The sequence below is a fragment of the Tachysurus vachellii genome, chromosome 9 (assembly GCF_030014155.1).
Source record: "Tachysurus vachellii isolate PV-2020 chromosome 9, HZAU_Pvac_v1, whole genome shotgun sequence".
In the NCBI taxonomy this organism is placed as follows: Eukaryota; Metazoa; Chordata; class Actinopteri; order Siluriformes; family Bagridae; genus Tachysurus; species Tachysurus vachellii.
In genome coordinates this window covers 19,398,112-19,421,605 of record NC_083468.1, presented here as the reverse complement: position 1 = coordinate 19,421,605, position 23,494 = coordinate 19,398,112, and the positions used below count along the sequence as shown (strand labels likewise).

At 38.0% G+C, this 23,494-nt stretch overlaps 2 protein-coding genes across 5 annotated transcripts in view; both read right to left on the bottom strand.

Annotated features, from left to right (window-relative positions):
* Positions 1 to 463: 463 nt before the first annotated feature.
* On the bottom strand, positions 464 to 9,951 carry tspan33b (tetraspanin 33b). Its single transcript, XM_060877751.1, is given in 8 exon segments — positions 464 to 532; positions 2,002 to 2,154; positions 2,576 to 2,704; positions 4,014 to 4,088; positions 4,091 to 4,136; positions 4,445 to 4,506; positions 4,587 to 4,713; positions 9,929 to 9,951. Coding segments are annotated over 8 exon segments (684 nt in total).
* A 1,457-nt stretch (positions 9,952 to 11,408) lies between these two features.
* Positions 11,409 to 23,494, bottom strand: part of tspan9a (tetraspanin 9a) — a 185,123-nt gene continuing 173,037 nt past the window's right edge. For all 4 annotated transcript variants that reach the window (XM_060878123.1, XM_060878122.1, XM_060878124.1 and 1 more), the window contains 4 exons: positions 20,550 to 20,651; positions 20,053 to 20,184; positions 17,317 to 17,400; positions 11,409 to 14,898 (listed from right to left, as the gene is read on the bottom strand). In XM_060878123.1, coding sequence (XP_060734106.1) covers positions 14,827 to 14,898; positions 17,317 to 17,400; positions 20,053 to 20,184; positions 20,550 to 20,651 — 390 coding nt within the window. In that variant the 3' untranslated portion in view covers positions 11,409 to 14,826. The remainder of the gene's footprint in view (positions 14,899 to 17,316; positions 17,401 to 20,052; positions 20,185 to 20,549; positions 20,652 to 23,494) is intronic.

Below are 23,494 nucleotides of genomic sequence, written 5' to 3'. Positions count from 1 at the left end.
ACACAGAGGGTAAAACTATATTTCTACGGTTAATACAAGCACTGTTTAAAGTGTGGGGATTGCTACAACAGAATAATGTGTCATTTTGATGTCATTTGGCCTTTTACAAAGAATTTAGACTGAGGGAAGAACTATAAAGGTAATATTTCTAAATTTGAAGTATTTCTATCCAGTGTTTAAGCAAAACCGCTATACTATTGACAGGTAGTGTATATAAATGATAATATGGGATGATATCAAATGAATATGACTTTTTTTTAAGCCAGTTTAAAATGTATTCGTTTTTAAATTTACAAGTGAAGCTGATATGTTTACTGAACTTGTCATGAAATGCAATTCAATAATACAGATACAATACATTGGTTTTATATTTACTGTATAAAACTGCATGCAGCAAGTACATAGACAAATAATTGTCTTATTTCTAAATTGTAATAACCCAGAGTCCTCTCTTTCGTGATGTCTACAGCAGTGAGTTAATCTCGCTGTTGATCTGAGAAACGAGCATCTGAGAGAGCACAATACCTGCAATCTGCCAAGCAGAAGCACAAGCACAAGGACCAGGTCAGGAGAGTTTAAAGACCTATTGATTATATGTAGACTGTGGTTATTCTTGAATGCTTATGTCCTTTGAGGTTGTAATGTATGGTGAATATAGTGTACACAACTGGAGCATGACATAGACTTTATGCATATTGTAAGTATTTAGAGACCAGACCATGAAGCCCGTATTTCCAAAACCATGAGCATTAACATGGAATTAGATTCTTTTTTGGTGTTATAATAACTTCCACTGTATTTTCGTATAAGGCTTTCTGCTAGATTTTGGAACATGGCTCTGGGGATTTGTGCTCATTCAGCCACAAGAGCATTAATTGGGCACTGAGTTGAATGAACTGCCAATTAATCCCAAACGTATTCAGTGGAGTTGAGATTCAGTGGACTTTGCTTTGTGCACAGGCACAATTATCATGATGAAACATGTTTTGACTTCTTAATTCTTTTCATTCTTAATGCCACAGCATTACAAACAATTCTCTGCTTCTAATTTTGTGGCACTAGTTTGGGGAAGAGCCACATATGGTGTAATGGTCAGGTGTCGACATACGTTTGACCGTGGTGTGTAAGCAAACAAAGCCTAGGCTGACCACCTCCTGTAATCTACCTAATCACATGTTCATGAAGATCAGTATTATCTGGATCTAAACTGTAAGGCAGCAGATTTCCAAGGGCAGGACTAGGCAACACAGGGCACTCAGGATAGTGAAGTTTATTAATTTTGAGATATCAGATAATACTTTCTACATCTAGTGGATAATAAGGTCTCTGTTTTTCTTATATTACCGAGTATTTATTACATATTTATAAAAAAAAAAAAAAAAGACAAACATCCAAATTCAGCAGCATTTCTGGAGGTTCTCAGCTCAGATCCCATCTTTTCAGTCAGTGGCGCATGTCTTTAACAAATTGTTGAGATAAACAACAGTGGCAAGGATGTGAAAAAAAACAGGGCTCATTATAATGCAGTTTGGGTGAGCAGACTATTTAGATTTATTCTCCGTATATACCCTAAATGAAACAGCAAATGTTTGGTGCAGTACAAGTAATTTGAAGCAATGCTTTATCGATTTTTGGGCTCTCTCTCTTTTTTTAATAAGTGAATTGAGACATTCACAAATCAATAGGTCCTCCTGGTTTTCTGTGTTGCCCCTGAAACAAATGTGCTCAGTAGAGCTCTTTTCCCTTTCACTTATTAAATCTGAGATTTTTAGGTATATACTCCAGGCTAGGTCTTTAGTACCTTCTGTTTGAGGAACAAAATGGTAGTGGAGAATCATTAATGCACATAAAGGACCTTAAAGATAATGTGATGTTGTGGAGGATCTATCATTAGCCAAAAAAATGTCCTTAAGATATTCCAGTAAAGCCTACTACTTACAAAAACTATATTACCAGTAGTGTGTATGTGTCATCAGTTCCTGGATTTATTGTGTTTACTACCTGTGGTAGAGCGAGACCCAAAGCCAGAGTCCCGACTAACAGCAGATGAGATTCAGTCCACATCACTGCACTGTCAGAACATCCCTCTGTGTAAATGGATGCCGCAAGAGTTTGAGTTTGAACCCCAAAACCACACATGGTTTTGATCACGTTCTAAAAGAATGTGAAAAGAATATATTGTACTTTTTTCTAATTGCTAGTTTTTATCTTTTTTTCTTGATTTCTATATATGAACAGCAGGTGGCAGGAATGCCTCAACATCAAAATTCTTCAATTTGCTCCTTGACTTTTTAGTAATACATAATCCCCACCCACCACTGACATTAGGTTTTGACATGAACATTTTCTAGAAATAGCCCACCATGATTATAGGGAAGGTTTCATTATTATTGGCTAGATTTATCATTGTCTAAATCATATTGGGGCATGTTATATGTTATGACATTCTTCACAGAGCAGAATAACAAAGCTCATCTGTCTGCACTGCAGATGGTAATTGGTTGTACTCAGCAAGTCTTTTCTACATTTCCATAATTGCTGACTGACATATGAGGTGCATAGCAGAGCCACTGACCTCTCTTGAAACAGGGGTGCAGCAGGAGAAAGGAACTGTACATGTCTCATTGCTTGGGTTTCTCTGACTGCAGTTAAAGTAGATGTTCCAGGACCAGTCAGTGTAGTTGTTCCAGCCACAGCACATGCACTGGCAGGTTGGACAGGGGAAGAAGTTATTTAAATATTACTATAGCAAATTTTTTATAATCCATGAGAGACCCATCATAATTTGGCATATGTTGATTATGTTTAAGGGGGGCACGGTGGCTTAGTGGTTAGCACGTTCGCCTCACACCTCCAGGGTCGGGGTTCGATTCCCGCCTCCACCTTGTGTGTGTGGAGTTTGCATGTTCTCCCCGTGCCTCGGGGGTTTCCTCCGGGTACTCCGGTTTCCTTCCCCAGTCCAAAGACATGCATGGTAGGTTGATTGGCATCTCTGGAAAATTGTCCCTAGTGTGTGATTGCGTGAGTGAATGAGAGTGCGATGGGTTGGCACTCCGTCCAGGGTGTATCCTGCCTTGATGCCCAATGACGCCTGAGATAGGCACAGGCTCCCCGTGACCCGAGGTAGTTCGGATAAGCGGTAGAAGATGAATGAATGAATGAATGAATGAATGAATGAATGAATGAATGATTATGTTTAAGCCTAGTACTTAAAGACATTGTGTTGTAGAAGCAAAGATGCAATCAACCGAGCTGTCAACTGGTGTATTGACTCATTGCAATCTCATTCAAAGCCCAGGCATTCAGTGTGAGACTATAATCATTACAGACATTCAGAATTTTTTAAGGAAACAATAAATTGATACTTTTTGAATGTATTTACAGTATTTGGCAGTCTCTCATATCCAGAGCAACTTTCATTTATACAAATGAGCAGTTGACAGTTGGTGGTCTTGCTTAGGGACCCAGTAGTGACAGCTTGGTGGTCCCACGATTTAAACTTGCTGGTCAGAACTCCATCATCTTTACCACTGATATACCACAAACCAATGTATGGTTTGGGGCAAGAAAGGTTCCCTAATGATGATTAATCAAATTTCTTTATTACTGTAAATGTGTGGAGCAGTTTATATCTCACAGGGATATAATAACAAGGGTCTCACAGAACTACACACTCACAGAGTACTTCACATTTTTTTATCTGTTGCCTTTTGTCTACCAAAAGAAAAATCCAGTTTTTAAAAAACACTTTCTTTCCCACTGCTATACAAACACTGAATTCTATCCAGTAACTCCATTTAAACCCTGTACTACCTTCTGCTGCTTGTTGCTTATTCCATCTGGTGTGTGTGTGTGTGTGTGTGTGTTTGTGTGTGTGTGCAATTTCGACTGTGTTCTGCACTGTGAAATCTCCCGTGTTCTATACTTAACTACATTTTATGCTACTACATTCTTTTAGTAATGTTTTAGTTGGAACACAACCCAAAGCAAAAAAACCTGAATCTGATATTTACAGACGTGCCTCATTGAATGTAATCCACGAGATTTTGAATGTCCAGGTCATCATGGTAATGAACAATGGAACAATGGTTTTCTTCACAAGCTTGCCCAGAGCATCCCGTATCTGAAAGGACAAGGATACACACTGTACATGTCAGCAGATTTGCCTGCATCTATCTGGGTTAGTATGCAAATATCCTAGGGGAAGCATGTGGGTCCATGCGGCATGCTCGTATCAGCTAGCAGCAGAGCTAACATGGTATGACGGGTGTGCTAATGTGCTTTAGCATTGTAATGAACCCTTACCTCCCCCAGACTGCTCCACTTTCTCTTAAGATTGCATCCTTCACACAAAGGATGTCAGTCCTCTGTTGGAGTGTAAAAACGGTCTACATTGATGCAGTTCATGGGCAAACTCAAAAACTTTTTTCAGCTGGTCAGAGTAAAAAAGCACAGGATTGCTATTATCAGTTGGACGATGAAGACCAGAGTGAGGCTGAAAGAAAACTGAAGTGGAGGAAAGGCATGAATCACACAGGCCTCAAATACAATCAAGTCCTTGTGCAACAATGTGAACAGATTCTCACTGTTTTAAGGAGATGATTGTTTTCATGCAGTGTTCTGTTGCATCCACAGTAGGTGATGAAAAACATGACAACACCCACCACTATTAATATGATGGCTGGATCAATGAGGAATGCGTCTATGATGGGTCTGTGAAAAAAAAACAAATACAGCTCATGCCACCTTATATAAAGTTTAGTAGATTGTGTTTTGAAATGGTTCATATTGGATTGCATATTAAATATAGAATGCAGTTATATGAGAAATAAATGCAGATGTAGTTTACTGTCATACCTGCTGCTTTCTGAACTTTAGCATATACTCCTATAGCAACAATACATAAAGAAAACACCTGAAAGATATGTGACAGATCAGTCAATATTATTATTAAGCTTTTTTTTTTTTTTTTTTACTAGTAATAGGCTATTTTGTTTTTGTTGTTTAGTGATAGTCAGACTAGTAGTAGTTTTAATGTGATTTAATGTGTAAATAAAAGTAATGATGCTATATTACATGTTCGAGGAGTAATAATATTGGTAACTATATCAGTAGTAGCATTGCAGTTAGTAGTGGTAGTAATAATAGGAGTAGGATATAGTGGGTTAGCAAAGGAAATAGTAATACTAGTTGTCATTTAAGGAGTAGTTTCAGTAGTAATAGTCATAATTTAATAGCTATTGTCACAGGGTTGATAGTAAGAGTTATCAGAGTAATCAGTTACAGTAAGTGTAGTGGTATAAGTAACAGTAAATGTACAAGCAGTACTTGCAGTCATAGTTCTAGCGATTGTACTTCAGTATCAATAGTAGCAATATCAGTCAAAAGGATAAGTAGTAATTTTAGTAGTACTCTTTCTGTAGTAGTCTTAGGTTCAGTAGAAGTAAAAGTAAGGGTAGTGTTAATAGTGGTCTAGCAGTATAGTGAGGTGGAGTTAGTAGTATTAGTAAAGACAGTAATAAGGGTAGTTGTGCAAGGAGGAGCAGCATTTGTTGTTATAGCAATAATAGAAGTATGACTTTTTCTGTAGCAGTAATGATGGTAGTAACTGAATAGTCAAATTTTAGGTGTAGTAGTTGTAGTTTTACTAGTAACAATAGTTGATTAGTAGTGGTACTAGGAATAGCAGTAGTATAGTGTTTTAGAAATATTAGTACTAGTAATAGTAGTAAAGCATTTTAAAAGTACAAAGGTATTCATAACTTTAAAGTGTAGGTCGAATTACAGTAGAAAATCCATTTTATTTGATTTGGCATCAACACTACAACCAATATTCTTCCAGATATCATTTGTATTGCAGAGCATTCTGAGCACAGCAGTGACACTGAGATGTTAGCATGTGATTCTGGATCAAGTACTGTAGTTTGGCTTTTAAGCACCACAGAGTGCCTTAAGTGCTGAACTGAGGAACTGATGTCCAAATAGAAATACTGAGCCAACGGCAGTGCTAAAAAGAGGTTTGCTTAATAAATTGGTCAGTACATGTATGCACAATTTTAAAACCCCAAAATATACATTCATACCAGTGCTAGTCACTTAATAATCGGAGTAAAGATAATTCATCAGTTGAAACAGTTAAAACCCATCAGTTAAGGGCAGATATGACCTGTAGTTTTTATTTCACAGAAATGAATGAATGGGATAAAATGAAAAAGAACTCAATATAGAATATAAAAACTATGTCATTGGTATCTCTCCAGTGCTTTGCAGTGTTGGATGTGGTTAAATCTCTTCTGGGGAAAGCAACCTTTAAACCCTTTTTTGAGCACAAAAAAAGCTTTAGATCTGTTTCTTATAAGGTTTCATAGCATCACTGTACAGAGTTTCAATTAGAGCTGAAAAAGACTTCACTCATGAGCGGTAGGCTTTGTTTACTTTGGTGGCTTTTTGTTTACCACCACACTGGTGGTCAAACTGTCTGATCATGATGCTAGAAATCTTCACATATTTTGAAAGAGCATACAAAAAGGCAAAAAATTCTAATACACGATGCATTGTTATTATATACTAGTGCAGTAATTTGGCTAATCATCATGAGAGACAAAACTTCATATAATATAATATTATAATAAATATAATATTCATTCATTCATTCATCTTCTACCGCTTATCCGAACTACCTCCGGTCACGGGGAGCCTGTGCCTATCTCAGGCGTCATCGGGCATCAAGGCAGGATACACTCTGGACGGAGTGCCAACTCATCGCAGGGCACACACACTCTCATTCACTCACACAATCACACACTAGGGACAATTTTTCCAGAGATGCCAATCAACCTACCATGCATGTCTTTGGACCGGGGGAGGAAACCGGAGTACCCAGAGGAAACCCCCAAAGCACGGGGAGAACATGCAAACTCCACACACACAAGGTGGAGGCGGGAATCGAACCCCGACCCTGGAGGTGTGAGGCGAACGTGCTAACCACTAAGCCACCGTGCCCCCCTAAATATAATATACTTCATATAATAAAACTTCACTGCAACAGAGGGAATAGATGAATTTAAATTGATTTTTAAAATCCAACTTTTATATGAGGTGCTCAATATGTATAATTTATTATAAACTATGAAATGGAGATTGAACTTAGAGTATCATTGACAGAGACAGATGGCTCATAAACCACCAGCAGTGCTGTTTTGCTTTTAGAATCAAGTTTCTGTTCCTTTGTGTCCTAAAGCGCTGTTGTGTAGCTGAATAAGCCGGTAAGCTGGTGCGTTTGAGACAAAGGGCTGATGGATTACGTTGTAGCATTGTGTCCTGGGACCTGGCTGCAGTAAATAAACAGATCGTGGGAGATTTGGTGGTGGCAGGCCTGGCTAGCTCAGTGGCTGGGGCTCTGCAGTGTGCCATGCTGTTTTTCCTTCAGTCCAACGGTAAAGCACATGGATGCTCAGTTGCTCATGAAACGAGCTTTGATTACAGGGTTGAAGTCAGTCACACTCACTTGGCCAGTGTGCTTAACCAAATGTCCATCAGCTACTGTATGCTATCGAATCGTTGTGGATTTGTAATGACAGATCTGTCTGTAATAGCAAATAAGCAGCAGTCTGGTACTGCTAATGCACCCAAACATTAGTCAGACCATGGACCAGAAGTGAGAAACAATGTTGCCGCTTGGTTGTTTACAGTGTCTTGTTTGTTTCTTTTCTTTGGTCCACATAGCACCACTGTTTGCTGCATACAGTACTTCTAATTTATGCTATTCATATGCAGAAACGCCACTGATAATGTATGTAAATTCTAAACTAAGGAAGCTCAACAGTGGCTGTGAATGTTGAAACATCACAACTGCGAATTGTAAATGTGCACACACTTAACACACACACACAAAAAACATTGCTGCTGAACACAGAAATTCTGACAGGGCATTTCTTTTGTACATATGCTTATCATTTGCTGAATTTGCTGCACATTTTTAGATTGTGTTTAGCAGGAGAGAGGCTTTACTTACCCAAAACGTGAAGCTAAAAATGAAAAGGAAATAAAGGATCCAGGGATTAATGTATGAAAAGGTTTCTGCCCTGTTGAGATTCAGGTCCCTGTCCATTGCAAGCACAAATGTGAGAGACAATTTCTACAACACAACAACCACAAAAACAAGCCACCCAGCCAGAGAGCTTATTTTGTCTACCATGCAACAAGCCAGCTGAATGGTAAATAAAGGATTCAACACTGTTACTCCATTGATGCATGCCAGATAATTCCTTTACACAACGTGTCTCTGGCCTGGACTGCTGGTGAATAATCCTGGAGCTTTGCTCCATTGTTATACTGTCACCAGGACAGAGTAATGCGCATAGAATAAAGTGATGCAGGCAGACAAATTTGGCAACCTGACCATTTGAGGACTGCTTCTAATTTCACACTCAAAGCAAAACAACAATGTTCAATGGTGAACATCAAATTTAACTTCCACTGACAGTGTATCCTTTAAATGTCATAATCTGTAATGAACCCATGCTATTATTCATTCATTCATTCATTTTCTACCGCTTATCCGAACTACCTCGGGTCACCGGGAGCCTGTGCCTATGTCAGGCGTCATTGGGCAACAAGGCAGGATACACCCTGGACGGAGTGCCAACCCATCGCAGGGCACACACTCACACAATCACAGACTAGGGACAATTTTCCAGAGATGCCAATCAACCTACCATGCATGTCTTTGGACCGGGTGAGGAAACCAGAATACCCGGAGGAAACCCCCGAGGCACAGGGAGAACATGCAAACTCCACACACACAAGGTGGAGGCGGGAATCAATCCCTGACCCTGGAGGTGTGAGGCGAGCGTGCTAACCACTAAGCCACCGTGCCCCCCTCCATGCTATTATGTGTTGTTAAAATTCCTCCACCGATATGACCTTGAGCAAAGCCCAGAAAACTACGATATGGTTCAGACAAATCATCACACCTTTGCTGTTATACTTCTACATTGAGCTCATTAAAAATTGACTTTTGCATGTCAAAACAGAAAAAAGAGGCAGAAGTATTACATGAACTGGCTTTCTATAACGTATGACAATATGCAAATTGAGACATCTTTCTTTTTACACTCTTTACAAATAAGTATTTACTCAAAGAGATTTGCCACAGTTTATTAAAATAATATAGTAGTTGTTTGATTAGAGTTTTCTGCTGGTTGATTTAAACACATGTATTTATGCATGTGTATCCAGTGTCATTCTATAATAATGTGCTAATGTGTTTATTCTTCACTTGGCAAACAGAGAAATATCTGCACACTTAATTCGAACAGTGTAATTCAGAAACATGGCGATAATTACAGCTTTAAGTAGGTCTTTAGCAAATAAGGAATAGTTGGTTTTACAGCCAACATGAAACAAAGCAAACAAAGAGGACATTCTGTTGCATAAACGTCAGTAAAAATTCTGCAGTCATTCTACTGTATGCTAAAAAAAATCTGTATTCTTAAGGGAAAACATTTTAAACCATGTTATTGTTCACTGTTATAATAAGCCATTATAATAAGCTGCCATTTAATTTCAGATGTGTAATGTCCCTTGTGAACATGGTCTATTAGTGTTGTTGCACTTCATTTGCAGCAGGTCTCTCCAAATCAGTCTGGAACTGTCTATGTAATTGACAAAAATCAATCAACATATTTATTAATAGCAACAAATTTTATTTTCAGCATGGCACCGGTGCTGGAAATTTCTCCTAGTTTCCATCCACTAGCTAGATTTCACCTGTCATACAACAGCTACCACCTGGTGTTGCGTACAGCTTCCTCTGAGACATGAGAAACTAGTAACTGCGTCTTTCTGAACTGGTGTTTGTGCTACTTCACGGGGCTTTTAACAGAGCCATTAAGTGACTCATGTAGTCATTTTCCATGTAACTTACTTGCCAAGTTCTCCCTGGGTCATCCTTGGTTCCAAATGGCATAAAATTAGTATTAAATTTGGGCACAGCAAGAAGCCAGGTTTCAGGTCCTCTCCATGTTCGACTTTACAGGATGCTCTAAGATCTTGACTGATTCACAGAATAAATTGATATTACCTTGGGCAGGAACCCTAATTTAACTACAAGCTCACCGCAGAGTCATGTATCAACTTATGTAGGCATCACAAGCTTATTAAAGCCTAGGACTTATTACAGAGAATGCAATTTATGTAGCTCTATGTCTTTACATATAGCCATGGCAACATCTTAAATGTGGTGTGTGTGTGTGTGTGTGTGTGTGTGTGTGTGTGTGTGTGTGTGTGTGTGTGTGTGCTGAGTATTTCTCTCGTCAGGATTACCCCCAAGCAGATCCCTTTCATTAGAAAAATCTTCATTAGAACAGTTTAGATAAGAAAAATCTCCAGCCTGAGGTTGCATGCTTCAGAAAACATTTGACAAAGATTTAGCAATATTTACCAACCCCTTTATACTGTTTAAATGTAAAACTGTACAAGAAATACCATCCTTATGAGCAAGAAAATAAGTTGTGACACTTCTTGGGTCATAACTATAACTTTGTTGAAATCATTGAGGCTCTGAGACCCTAAAAAGTTGCTGGCTGGCAGTCGGACTAAATTTGTACATCGTTGACTTTGCCATCAGGACCCACTAAACTGATGATTTTGACTGTAAAGCATCCCGTTTCCAAACTAGCCCTTCAGGGACATGCTCCATGGGTCTCTTTGGTTGTGGAGTACTATTTAAGCACCATCCCACGAGATGGAATCCCATTAATAACTCAGATGTCTATTAGGAGCCTGTGGATAGAACTCTTCCTGCTTGAAGCTGTCTAAAGCAGGTGTTGTGATGTTATGGCCACTGGAGCATGGAACAAGGTTACAGTGACCTAATAGTCCGTCATGGAAGGGCATATTTTTGGGCTTTTTGTTTCGCTGTTTTTTTTGCTTCCTGTTTAAAGATTGGAGGCAAATTATTTGGAATTGATTTGCACATCTGGCAGAGCAGCTTATTCACACCTGGTGAATGATAGATAATAAAACTAGCCGTGGTAATAATGGAAAGCAGAATTCAAGCGAAACCCAAGATGTGATTCTGTAGCATTATTCAAAAATGTGGCACTTGTACCATGAGGCAGAATCAATGAGATGAAGATATCCTCAGCTTTGGAACACAAGAAACCTGTAGCTCTAACCGCTGTTACAAGCTGCCATGTGGATTGCTCCATATGGTGTACATGTGGTCTGATGTGTATGGGGCAAAAAGAAGGATGGGGGAAAATGGCTGAAAGACAAACTGGAAATACCACATCATCCATCACTCAGTGGTTCTGTTGAAATGTCCTGGCATGCGTAATCACATTTGGTTAGGATCAAATCACGCTTAGGTATTATTCATAAAAAATGGCTACATAGTGACAAAATTTTGCAACACTCTCCTTTATTTAAAAAATACTAGGATTTAAAGAATGACATTTAGTGCACCACCTAACAGATATTTATAGTGCTTTACATGTAGCAAAAACTCCACAGGACAAAATTGGGTTGGCATGAAATTAGAAGTGCCAAGACACCATGACATTAAACACCTCATTCAGGAGCTTAAACCTCAACTCTGATACATAGCCTAGTGCTGGGTCAGGACATTAATATAAAAATATAGATATGGCGGAAACGAGTTATCCAAATCCTGTATTTCTAACCAAATTTGTCATTTACTGGCAGTGCTTCAAAGAAAGAGTGGAACATGTGGATAAGTTACATAACGATTACTTAGAACTATTGATATAATGCTTTTTCTCAAATATGGAAACAAACAGCAACATGGACAAAACGGTTACCTAATGTTAATGTAAAAAAAGCTAATAGAAATAAAACAGCTGAGAAATATATATAAAATTAATTTCATTGGCATTTGAGAAAATGATTAAATAAAATGTACAATCAGAAAAGCCAAACTTTTTTGTGTAGTATGTCTCTGGGTGTCTAACATTATTAATCAGAATGAGATCAGATGATGAACTACGTAACTACATTTTGAGCTTAGCACAGTGTGAAGAACAGCTCAGTAAAGAGACATTGTTTAGAAAAGATTACATTGGCTTCAAATCATATTGTACACTCATAAATGCCAACATTTTAAATATAGTCATCTGTCAACACTTTTTGTATATGCGACCAGTATTAGGCCATCATAAACATGCGCCAACATGAAAGCCCAAAAAAAGTTCATTCATACTACAGATCTGACATTAAGGCAATAAAACTGACACCTTTTCAAAATTCAAATATGCCAATTTTCTTCACATAGTGCTGAACTCTGAGTTAAAGAAAACTAATACAGGACAGAATACATCAATGAAAACCGAATATGGAATAAAAACAGACAGACATGACAACCAATATACAAAAAAAAAGAAAAATGCAAAAAATGAGTTAGCCTTTGCTTTAAAGTAACACCTTTTGTTTCCCCTTGTGCAGTTAGATATTACAGAAAGCTTTTCTTATACTTTAAAGCAAATCAAAAATCAAGATAAGCAACATCAAGGTCATGAAACACATGCATCATATTTCATAGTTATAACTGAGATGATATGGAGGAAAACACTGTGGGATGGCAGTAAAGGATTAATTCAAGATTTCAAAAATTCAAACCTCTTGTGGCCACAATGTTAACTTCATTTTTGTGTGATGTCATATCCCATTACAAGTGACTTTTGGGACTGCAGTCTTGTTTGTGTTTATGATAACAACATGTTCGCTATTGTGGAGGTAAAATTACAGCAAGAGCTGATATATGCACTAACTCCTTCTCAAACCAACAATCCACCATGTAAAACACTGAGCATGTTAACACTTTTTATTATGAAGCATAAAAAACAAGTAATATATATTTTTTTTTTATAAAACTGTGACTTGAGGCTAAAGGAACCTTGTGCCATGCAGCTCTGTGTTAGTGCGGCTTTAAGTCCGCAGCGATTCAGCTGCATTTCAGCACCAATCCCAATCCGTCCCAATATCCGCTAGGCGTTAGCAAACAGGAGTTATTATTTTAGAGTCTGCACTGTTTCTTAGCAATACTTATTCTTTCTCCTCACGTCCTTATCCTCTTAAGAACCTCAAACAACATCTCACATAGCAGCAATGCATAGTGACAGCGGTTCTATAACTCATCCCAAACAGAATACCAATTTTGTCCATTCTTCTGCATATCTAGGATGAAAACCTGAACTGCTGACCACCTCTGGTCCCTGATTGTATTAAACCAATTTTCCCAAACTATAGTAAACAGCAGTACTATTTCTCAACTGATGCCCAATTAGATGAGTGGTGTTTATTTATTTATTTTCTTATCAGCACAACCTGCACTTTTCCAACACTTTAGCAGAATGGTATACTATCTGAGTCCTGAGTTGGATTAAAAAAAAAAAAAAAAAAGATGGCTGATGACCCTCTTTTTAGCCAGAATGTCAGACAACAATTGCAGTCTGGGCAAAATAATTGATGGTCTTCTGGACAGCAATTAAACCCCACAATACCTTAAGCTAAAAGTGCTGTCTTTGATCTTTTGCTCTCCCGAAGAAGGAAGGGATGACAGAACAGATTTAGTTGCTTGAGCTGCATTTGAAGTGAAGTTACGAATACAAAACCAGCTCATCTAACAGGAATGTCAGCTGAAATAGAAACTACTATGACCTCTGTGGCACATCCTAGCCTTGAAAATGCTTGTGTGGAAAAATGAATAGATGATGGAAATGAGGAAAAAACATTGGATGAAGTGCTCAAGTATACAAAAACAAAGAATGCATGACCCTTGTCCTGTAATTATCATTGGTGCAGAGAGGCTGCTTTCTAAGCTTTAGTTAACGTGCCTCTTTGCATGCTTTTCATGGCTCTGAATGTGGAGTAACCGTTTGAAAGATGACACAAACGTCAGGTGGTAGGTGGATTTTTTCACTATTACAACTAGAAATGAATGTACAGCGCTGGCTCCAAGACATTAATGTGAAAATATTAAACAGATTCATGTTTATCTGTGTTTAGACAGTGCATTATTACTGTGTAACAGGATATTCGAACATAGGCGAAAAAGGTGAAACATCTGCAGTTGTCTGACATCTCAGTGTAACTCTCGAACCCCACTTGAATTTTCCAACTTGCTTGAATCCGCTTATTTGAATCGTTCAGTATAAATCTGTGCTTATGAGTAGTGCGAACACACCAAGCCCTTCCACAGCAACCCAGAGTCCTACTAACTCAGGATACGCTTCACTCCTCTGACGCATAAAGATGAGAATTAAACTGTACTGGGGTACAAAAAGAGAAAAAAAAAAAAAACAGAACAACACAAAAGAAAGTCGTCCATTGAAATGACAGCGGTTTCCACTGAAAACCTGAGGCCAGGATGGAACCTTTAGTCAGTTTCATTGTCGAGGGAATTTGACTAATTTGAATAACATTTAAAAAGCACACCACCCAAAGATGGCATGGTTAGTCTTCTAGGTCTTCTCCTTTCCTTGCAGAATGGGAATTATACATTAGTAGAGCAATGCTGTTAATCCAAGCATATATAATAAAAAGGTTCTAAAGGAGTAGGGACAGGGAAACAGCCAGTACAGTGCTTCTTGTCCAAAGAATTCTTTCCTCTCTGTCTCTCTTACTCTTTGGCAGATGAGTGGTGTCATGAGAGAGAAGAGAAAAAAGAAGAAAAGGGACGCATGGCTGATGTCTGTACAGAGTCGTTTGTGGAGAACAGGAGATAAGGTTAGGAGATGTAGGAGATGTAAGGGAGCTTTTCCTCCAGAATCAGTTCTATAATCCTCTGACTGTACTGCAGCCTGGCTAGGCGTTGTACTTCTTCCCTGTTCTGTGGATCTGATGAAACAACGTCATGGAAAAGGCCATACCCAGGAGCTGCAACACAAATAACACATCCAGAAGGTAAGGAGTAAGATACACACACACACACACATCTCAAACACACACACACATCTCAAATACACACGCACATCTCAAACACACACACACACACACATCTCAAATACACACGCACATCTCAAACACACACATACATCTCAAACACATACACACATCTCAAACACACACACATCTCAAACACATACACACATCTCAAACACACACATACATCTCAAACACACACATACATCTCAAACACACACACATCTCAAACACACACATCTCAAACACACATACACACACACATCTCAAACACACACACACATCCCAAACACACCCACTCCTCAAACACACACACATCTCAGACACACACACACATCTCAAACACACACATCTCAAACACACACACATCTCAAACACACACACATACACACATCTCAAACACACACACACATCTCAAACACACACACACATCTCAAACCCACACAGCTCACACACAGCTGACACCCATGCACACACACACACAGCTCAAACACACATGATCACTCCACTTTGTATATGAGGTTTGTAAACTGTGGAATAACACATGAGATTAATATCAGACTTTGTAAACATGCCTCAGCTATTGTCACAGAGTTGGAAACTGGTGTTCCCTCACATTAGTGTTTTACATTCATCCCATTTTCCTGCCTTCAGATGGAGAAATGTGTGATGTAGAGAAGCATTATACCAATGAGGGAAAAACTGAGATGCACTATGACCATGCAGCCTCTTTGAAGTTTCATTTTCAAAACTTCCTGCCTTCGCACATCAAACAAAGTCTATAGTCCTCTATCAGCCATTATCTTCAAGTGGCAGTGTGTGTTTTGGATTATAATTCATTCTTATAGCAAATATATTTGTGTGCATGGTTTTTTGTTTTTAATCTAAAGTCCAAAATTTTATATCAGAACACACACACACACACACACACACACACACACACATACATCTCACACACTAATTATATAATATGGCAAATATTAAACTTTATTCTCAGTTATCCACCTTGAAAAAAGAGCAGCCAGATGTGGTCATGTTACGTCTTTCCTGTTTAACACATCTAACACATCATCTATTATCAAATGTACTGTACTGCTTTTGGAGGAAATTAACTAAAGCTAGACGTTTTACGTTTAAAGCCACATCGCTGATATCTGCCTACGCCAGAGCGCAAGAAGGCAAGATGTCAGGCATTGTGATTGACAGGTGAGTAGAGACACCACTGTGTCATGATTGGTCGTTTTCTGGTAGCCCACATCATTTAGCCCACATCATTTATCATTTAGCCCACATAAATTTACAGCACCTGGGCTGCTACAGATATAGACATTTCAGCTATGAAAAAAGACTTTTTTGACAGCTGCCAAAATATGGGAAATTGAAGGAAAAATAAAGAAAATGCACTAAAAAGTGTTCTGAAAATTCACTGGTCTCATGTCTAACGGGATTAGTACACCGCACAAGCCTTAGATGTATAGGGCTTTAAAATGTGGCACTACTACAGAGATGTCAAAGAGATTCATGCAGTCTCTGATTACTGGAAGTTTAAGATCTGAATACTGAAAGAATAAACAGGTGAATCTTGGATGTATAAGACACAGATACTGAGTGTATGTAATTACTGAGCATATAAAATAAGTGTGTACACTCATTCTGTGTAAACTCTTGTGTGTGAAAATTCCAGCTCAGCAGTTTCTGAAATACTTAAGCCAGACCATCTGCCACCAAATACCATGCCATGTGAATAGAATTAAATTTAAAGAGATCACATTTCTATCTAATGTGGGATAACATTAAGTGAAGCTCTTGATCTGTATCGGTATGATTTTATGCAGCATGCTGCTTCCACATGATTGGCTGATTGGATAACTGCATAAATAAGCAGGTGTATTCCTATTAAAGTGGAGGATGTAAAAGATTCCTGAGCTTTTAGGGTGTGATTAGTCTCTCAACATGTTATGTAGATACATGTGAAAGTGGCTTTTTACATGAGTTAAGAATAAGACTGAGCTGCTCCTAAGTGTGTACTCATACTCATAACACCTCCTATACTGTACCTTAACAAGATGCTAGACGCTAGAACATATAAACATGTTATGAATATGTGGATGACGTCCCATGATCTGGACACACAAACACACACTAAAACACAGTTTTCCACTGTGTGTGCTTCTGCTTCTCAGATATAAATATTTGAGCACAGCAGGATCAGGCAGTGGGCACTGACCACACTTATTACTTCAAACCTGGCACACAAAGAGACGGAAAAGAAACACCCACATACATATGCCTGATCCTGCAGAGATACAAAGATACAGCCCCCTTCACCACACACACACATGTACACAGGCTTACTGTCACAAATAATATTACCTGGACAACCAATATACACATGGCAATAGTGCCGAGCAGGTGCTTGTTATCATCCAGCCACTCCTCCACCTTCTCAAAGCAACCCTGCAGGAAACACACATACACATACTCAATATTGACTTTTAGAATAAACACATAAATATATAGACATTTTAAAACATAGCATGCCACAGTTGAGCATCATCCATATATTGATTTGCTAGTGTGAGCATTCTCTAGCTCATTTAAACACTCTGCAGCATGAATTTACAGCCTTTTATAAGAGTAGGTGCTTAAACGGGGCTTATTTAATTAACAATTTTTTACTGATCAAGGAAGACTGGCTAAACATATCATCACTCTATGATGACAACTGCAATGCTTGAGCAATAAATTGTTTCTCAGCTCACCTCTGATTTAGTATGAGCATGAAAAACGTGCAGGCCTTAGGTAGCAGCTGAACAATGCTGAATTGGCAGAGCGAATCAGAAGAGCGCGTTTATTTCATGTGAACTCGGAGCTATATGTGGTGACAGACCACCATAGTTGAGATACAATACAAATTCTCTGGATGTGTGACATACTGGAATATAGTGGACAGAGAGAACAATAAGAAATGTGAAGCCAGATTTCTCACACAGTGACAAAATGTTTAAATTCAGCAATGTCGCGGAGGTGTGTGAGCCTGTGGTATTCTGAACATCTTAAAACATTTAAAACACATCTACACCCAGAAACATAATTGCCTCTGTCTGTTTTCTAATAGAAGGGATTAAAAAGCAGCAAGCTTTTAGTGCCGGTCTGACATAAAAAGAAGCTATTACTGATCTCTGCATTTAATTTCCCTTCATTCATTAATGAAACTGTTTCAAGCCAAAAACAAGAGCGAAACAACCAAAATCTAATTTCATGCTATATCTAAATGAATGAATAAATTCCTCATTTAAATACCATATGCTTTAAAAATGTCTATTCGTGTTTCGTTTATGTGCATCAGCGTTACTGTTCTGAGCCACATATTTACTGCTGATGCATTCCTTTATTGTTAATCCACCACCAAGTGTGCTCTCTCAAATGGAGTAAAAAATCAAAAGCTGATGTTGATTCCTTGGAGAAAAGCTGAGAAAACATCAGCTGAGCTATTGTAAAGTTTCACACGTGATACAGTGCTCAATTAATATTCTGGCAATAAGCTGTTAAACGGTGGGTAGGAAATCATCTTTTTAACCACTCTGCCCTCCAAATCCTTCCCAGCACACTAAATGCAAATAAGCTGAACTGCAAAAGATGAAGCTGCTTCCTTCTGTTTGTAGAACAGGCCACTGCTTGAGACAAACCTTAGAAGACTTTAATCAGAGTAAACCGGAAAGTGTTTTATTTATTATCTGCTCAGAAGGCCACTTCACATTTCTTCATAGTGTTTAAAATGTACTCCAAATGAATTTGAAGTTATGTGTAAGCTCACTGGAGAAAGCTTCTCTAACTAGTACATTCACTTCCAACGTATTGGCTCCTGCTATTCATGAGAAATCCTCAGTGACCTCAAACAATCTCTGATTTGACAGATTAAGTGCTCTAGTATATAAAACTATATACAGTATATATATGTATATATCTATATATATATATATATATATATATATATATATATAGCTTCTATCTCTCTTATGCTGCTGTTATAGATGAACTTCCCTCAGGGAAATCTGAATGTCTGTAAAACCTTGTCACTCTTCATCCTTTGAGTTTTCTTCAAAATGTCCCTCTGGTGAAACTCTGTGTCCCTTTAATCCTAGACAACATGGCTTTTTAAGTTTATCAGTTACTTGTAACACTAGAGATCCATTTTTAATAAGCATTTCTCAATGCTAGAGTCAAGAAATGTATACTTAACAACTACACTTTTAATGCTAAAACGCTATTAAAAAAACCCGCTTTTTTTGCCATATTTGAAAAATGTTCCCTGCTAACATAACTCGTCCAGCGTTAGTGCTAGAAAGGCGTGTAGGAAAAAGTAGTGTAGAGCTTTCACCAAGCCTTGTTTAGACAAGCTGCAAGTCCTGAGTGGTGTATAGGTCTACTAGAAGCATGGCGCATGTGGACAGCAGTGTAAAATGAGGTGGTTTGTGTGGATTCGACTGCTGTTTCCATAATTACAGCTGCATGGCAGCCACAAGGAAGAAGCACACATTAAGTCAAGCGGATTCAAATGAGCTGTGCAGTCCTCTGGTTTAACTGCCTATCACATGGAGCTGACCGGCTTATTAACCAACTCAGCAAGATCAAATTCATTTTAATGTTGTTTACATTTTTCCATTTACAAGACTGAAATTTTGGCATAATCAGAAACTAATTATAAAAATATGTTTACAGGAGATTAACCATTAAAAGAACCTATAAAGAAGTTGTAAAGAGTGAAGTGTTTATGGGTCATTATTACTTAAGTCTTAAAATTTCATTCCTCTGTGTCTATATATTTATCAGCTGGTGTGAGCATTAGTTCATTTGAACACACTGCTGTCACCGAAGAGCAGAAAATTACAGAAAATGATTTGTCACAGCTTTAAAGCTGAAATTCTATTTATTCGCTTTGATTTTTAACTATTCAGGAAACATTGACTGGCAAGTAGAATGTCTCTTGCTGTTCATAACAAATAACAAAATTATCATCATCCAATTAAGCCACAATTCAATTAATCTTACCATAAAACTAAGCTTTGGTAATTGGCAAAACAAAATAACGCATCTTTAGCCACTCACCCGCTTCCAGAACTCGTTGGTGACGTTGCGGCCGCAGTCCTGATAGTGTTCCTGGCAGCAGCGGTCAGGGACCACCTTCTCTTTCAGAGCCTCGTGCCAGTCTGTAAACCCAGTCACACCACAGCACTTCCACTGTGCAAAGCAGAGAAAGTCATACAGCACAACGTCAACATGATTCAGCTGATGGAAGGGAGCATTAAAAGGGCAGAAATCCTGCCTATATTTCTCCACTTTTCCTTATGTCTTTACCCAGCTATTTCTTACTTCAGCTAAACTCTATCAGACACTTCATACAAAAAAAAAATGAAGTAGCTGTCAGAAGATGCCAATGGCTTTTGAAATTCAAATGCACATAACTATTTCTTGCTTTTAAGTGTCTTTAATCTAAGCTCTTTCGTCTAGAGGATTAAATACAACATGCATGCAATTTGACAAATTGCTGGGAGACATAATGTGCTGATGCTACAGCTCAGAAGTTTAATGTGTAAAGTGTGTACCTCAGCTTGGATGATATTCCAAGCGTTCTTCAGTCCAACGTTATTTTCTGAGTAGTATAGAGACAGGCCATCTTTCAGATCCTGCTTGGCATTCTCACTGACCTAAAATAGCAACAAAGCCATGAATAAACATCCATCATTTATCCAACAGTTAGCACCAGAAAGGAAAACACCTTTACAGACCAATAAAACATATATTTAGAGGGAGATACAAAACACCATTATATATTAACAGTACTATATAATCAGGTACTATATAAACAGTACTATATAATCAAAACACCGCATTAGTGGTAAAGTTATTTCATTAGGTATGAGTGACATAGGATGACTTATTAATTCTCTTAGCACAATCGTTTCCAGATTCTTTAGTTACTCTGCCTGCAGCATTGACCTACTTTGCATTTATAATATTTAATATTTAATCAGAGGCATTGCAAATTAGTTCTAGTCCAATAACCCAGATACCCGGTTAGAAATGCACCTGAAATCACAACAAAATAGAATGTAAAACAAGTTACTGATTAACAGCATGGCTGATGTGATGCCTGATGTAAGAGGCAACAATGATACTCAGTCAAGAGTAATGATAAAAGAGGAGAGCGCACGGAGTGGAGAAACACTGATTATGAGAAGATATTTTGGTGTTTATATGCTGTGTATTGGCTTCCTATGAACCCTGCAGGCTCCATCAAACCTGATTCTGCTGAGAGGTGAAAGAAAAATGAGAGGAGGAGACACATCAACAATCTGTCTCACAGAAAGACCTCAAAACCTCAGACAATTCTTATTCTCATTATACAGAGACAGTGCTAGAGAACAGCATACATAGTCTACCCCCTATCTCTCTCTCTCTCTCTCTCTCTCTCTCTCTCTCTCTCTCTCCCTCTCCCACACACACACACACACACACACACACCTTGCTCATATTTGTCAGTGAACACTCTAACTGCACTCACAGCAGAGCTGAATAGCAGTACTGGCCTAAAATACATGATAATGACTTCTGCTTCAAAACTGAACAGAGGTGACCCAATTACCCCAACATGCACTGCGCAATCACTCTGCTCTAATACGGACTATTAACAATTAGCCTGGAGCCATAAAGATTATAGTATCATATCTGTAAAAAACATGCTGCAACAGAGCTGGGAAGTAAAGCGAACTTAAGGCTGAGATGAGCATATTATACCACAGTGCTGCTGTATTCTCGATTCTTATCAATCAGATGGTACGGAAAGGCTTAGTTCTATACACCAGCATAGCTCAGGCAGTACTGATGGATGTTTAGCAAAATTGTTTAGCATATATTAATGCATTGTTTCTATGTAGCATCTTACACAGGGACTTTCAGTAAATAACAGATGCCTCACGTACATTAAATAGAATAAATGTGTGTAACTGTTGATGTGAAGAGGTTTTATGTAAGGAAATGTTTATTTTTAGAAGAAGACTCCAGTGTCAGCGATTATTTGCATTTTCTGTCTTATTTAATGATCGGTGAATGAGCTGCAATACTATACATTATACAGTGATAAAAAATTATTTGTTGCAACAATGATCTAAACTATTAACTGTAACTATAAACTGTTAAAAACAGTAGTGACCTAGTGAACCAGTATTGATGTATTCATTAATAGAATACTAGAGATTTTATTGATAAATACTTCACTCTGGATCTGCCAAATGGCATAATACTAAATGTATACAACAATTTTTATAATCCATTCATTACTAGCTGTTTAAAGTATTCCTATAGAAATTATAACATATTTAAATGATTATTAGAAGCATTTATATGAACGTTACAGCCAGAACGTCTGTCACAACTGTGATATTAGAGATAAATATAAATCAGCCTCTTTAGGTTGTGACTGATTTAGCAGTATCGGTATCCAATCACCATGGGATTGTGTCTTTATTGTAATCATGGTGGTGCATTGCACTAGGAAACACAGAAAGCCTGTCTAGTTCCACTTTAGGAAGAACAATACAACAGCTTCAATTAGGGTTAATTTATTGCTTAATGTATTGACTTGAACAAATGCATTGATCATTAGGAGTTTATTTTCTTGCCCTCTGACAATGTTTAAACAGAGTCAGTCTAGTTGAAATTGAACTCCAGTACATACGCCAAATGAAGTCCAGAAACCTGCTTGTGATTGTTGTGTGTTTGCTTTGTATTCATTTCTCATGGCAAAGTTTGGACACACTCTTGCAGATGTTCGAGTTTGTTGAGCAGTGTTTGGACAGTGTGATTGTTTTTAATGCTTGTCAGTAGGGCCCCAGCCTCATACTGTGTCTCTATCTGCTCTTAAATAAAGCTAATGTTAGGCTTGTCACACCTGCTACCTCTAGCTAATGTGAAATATCATTAGGCTGTAAATAAAGCCTTGATCTTGATACAGCAGGAGTAAGAATGGAAATCAGCTGTGTTGAGTATGGAAAAGTCTGTTATAGCAAACGCTCTTACTGTTTGTGGACTCTGAATAGAAAGAGGATTGAAATGAGAAAATTCTCACATACATAATGTAAATTACCTGTATATTTTGATGCTTTAAATTAATTTTAAAAGAGAGGTCACTGTGAAGGCCCTTTCACATGTTTTATTTACCAGACTGACATCCATTTGTCCATCCAAGAGTTCAACATGTTTGGTCAAGTGCATAAGCTGTTACTGAAGCCCACAGTGTGGTCCGGAGCAATTCCACTTAAAAACTGTTATCTTAGTTTCATTGGTGTCACTGTATCTGAAAGCATGTTGGTCAGGGCTGAGAGTCGAATTATGCCATTTGTTTCTTTTGTAACGTTACTTAGTTACTTGAAGGTAATCTGAAGTTAAACTCTGGGTTGAGACAGAATGCCTTCAAGATATATTTAGCAAACAAAAGTACAGCAGTTTAATGTCTATATAAAAACATTATTATTTTTATATGATGTATAGT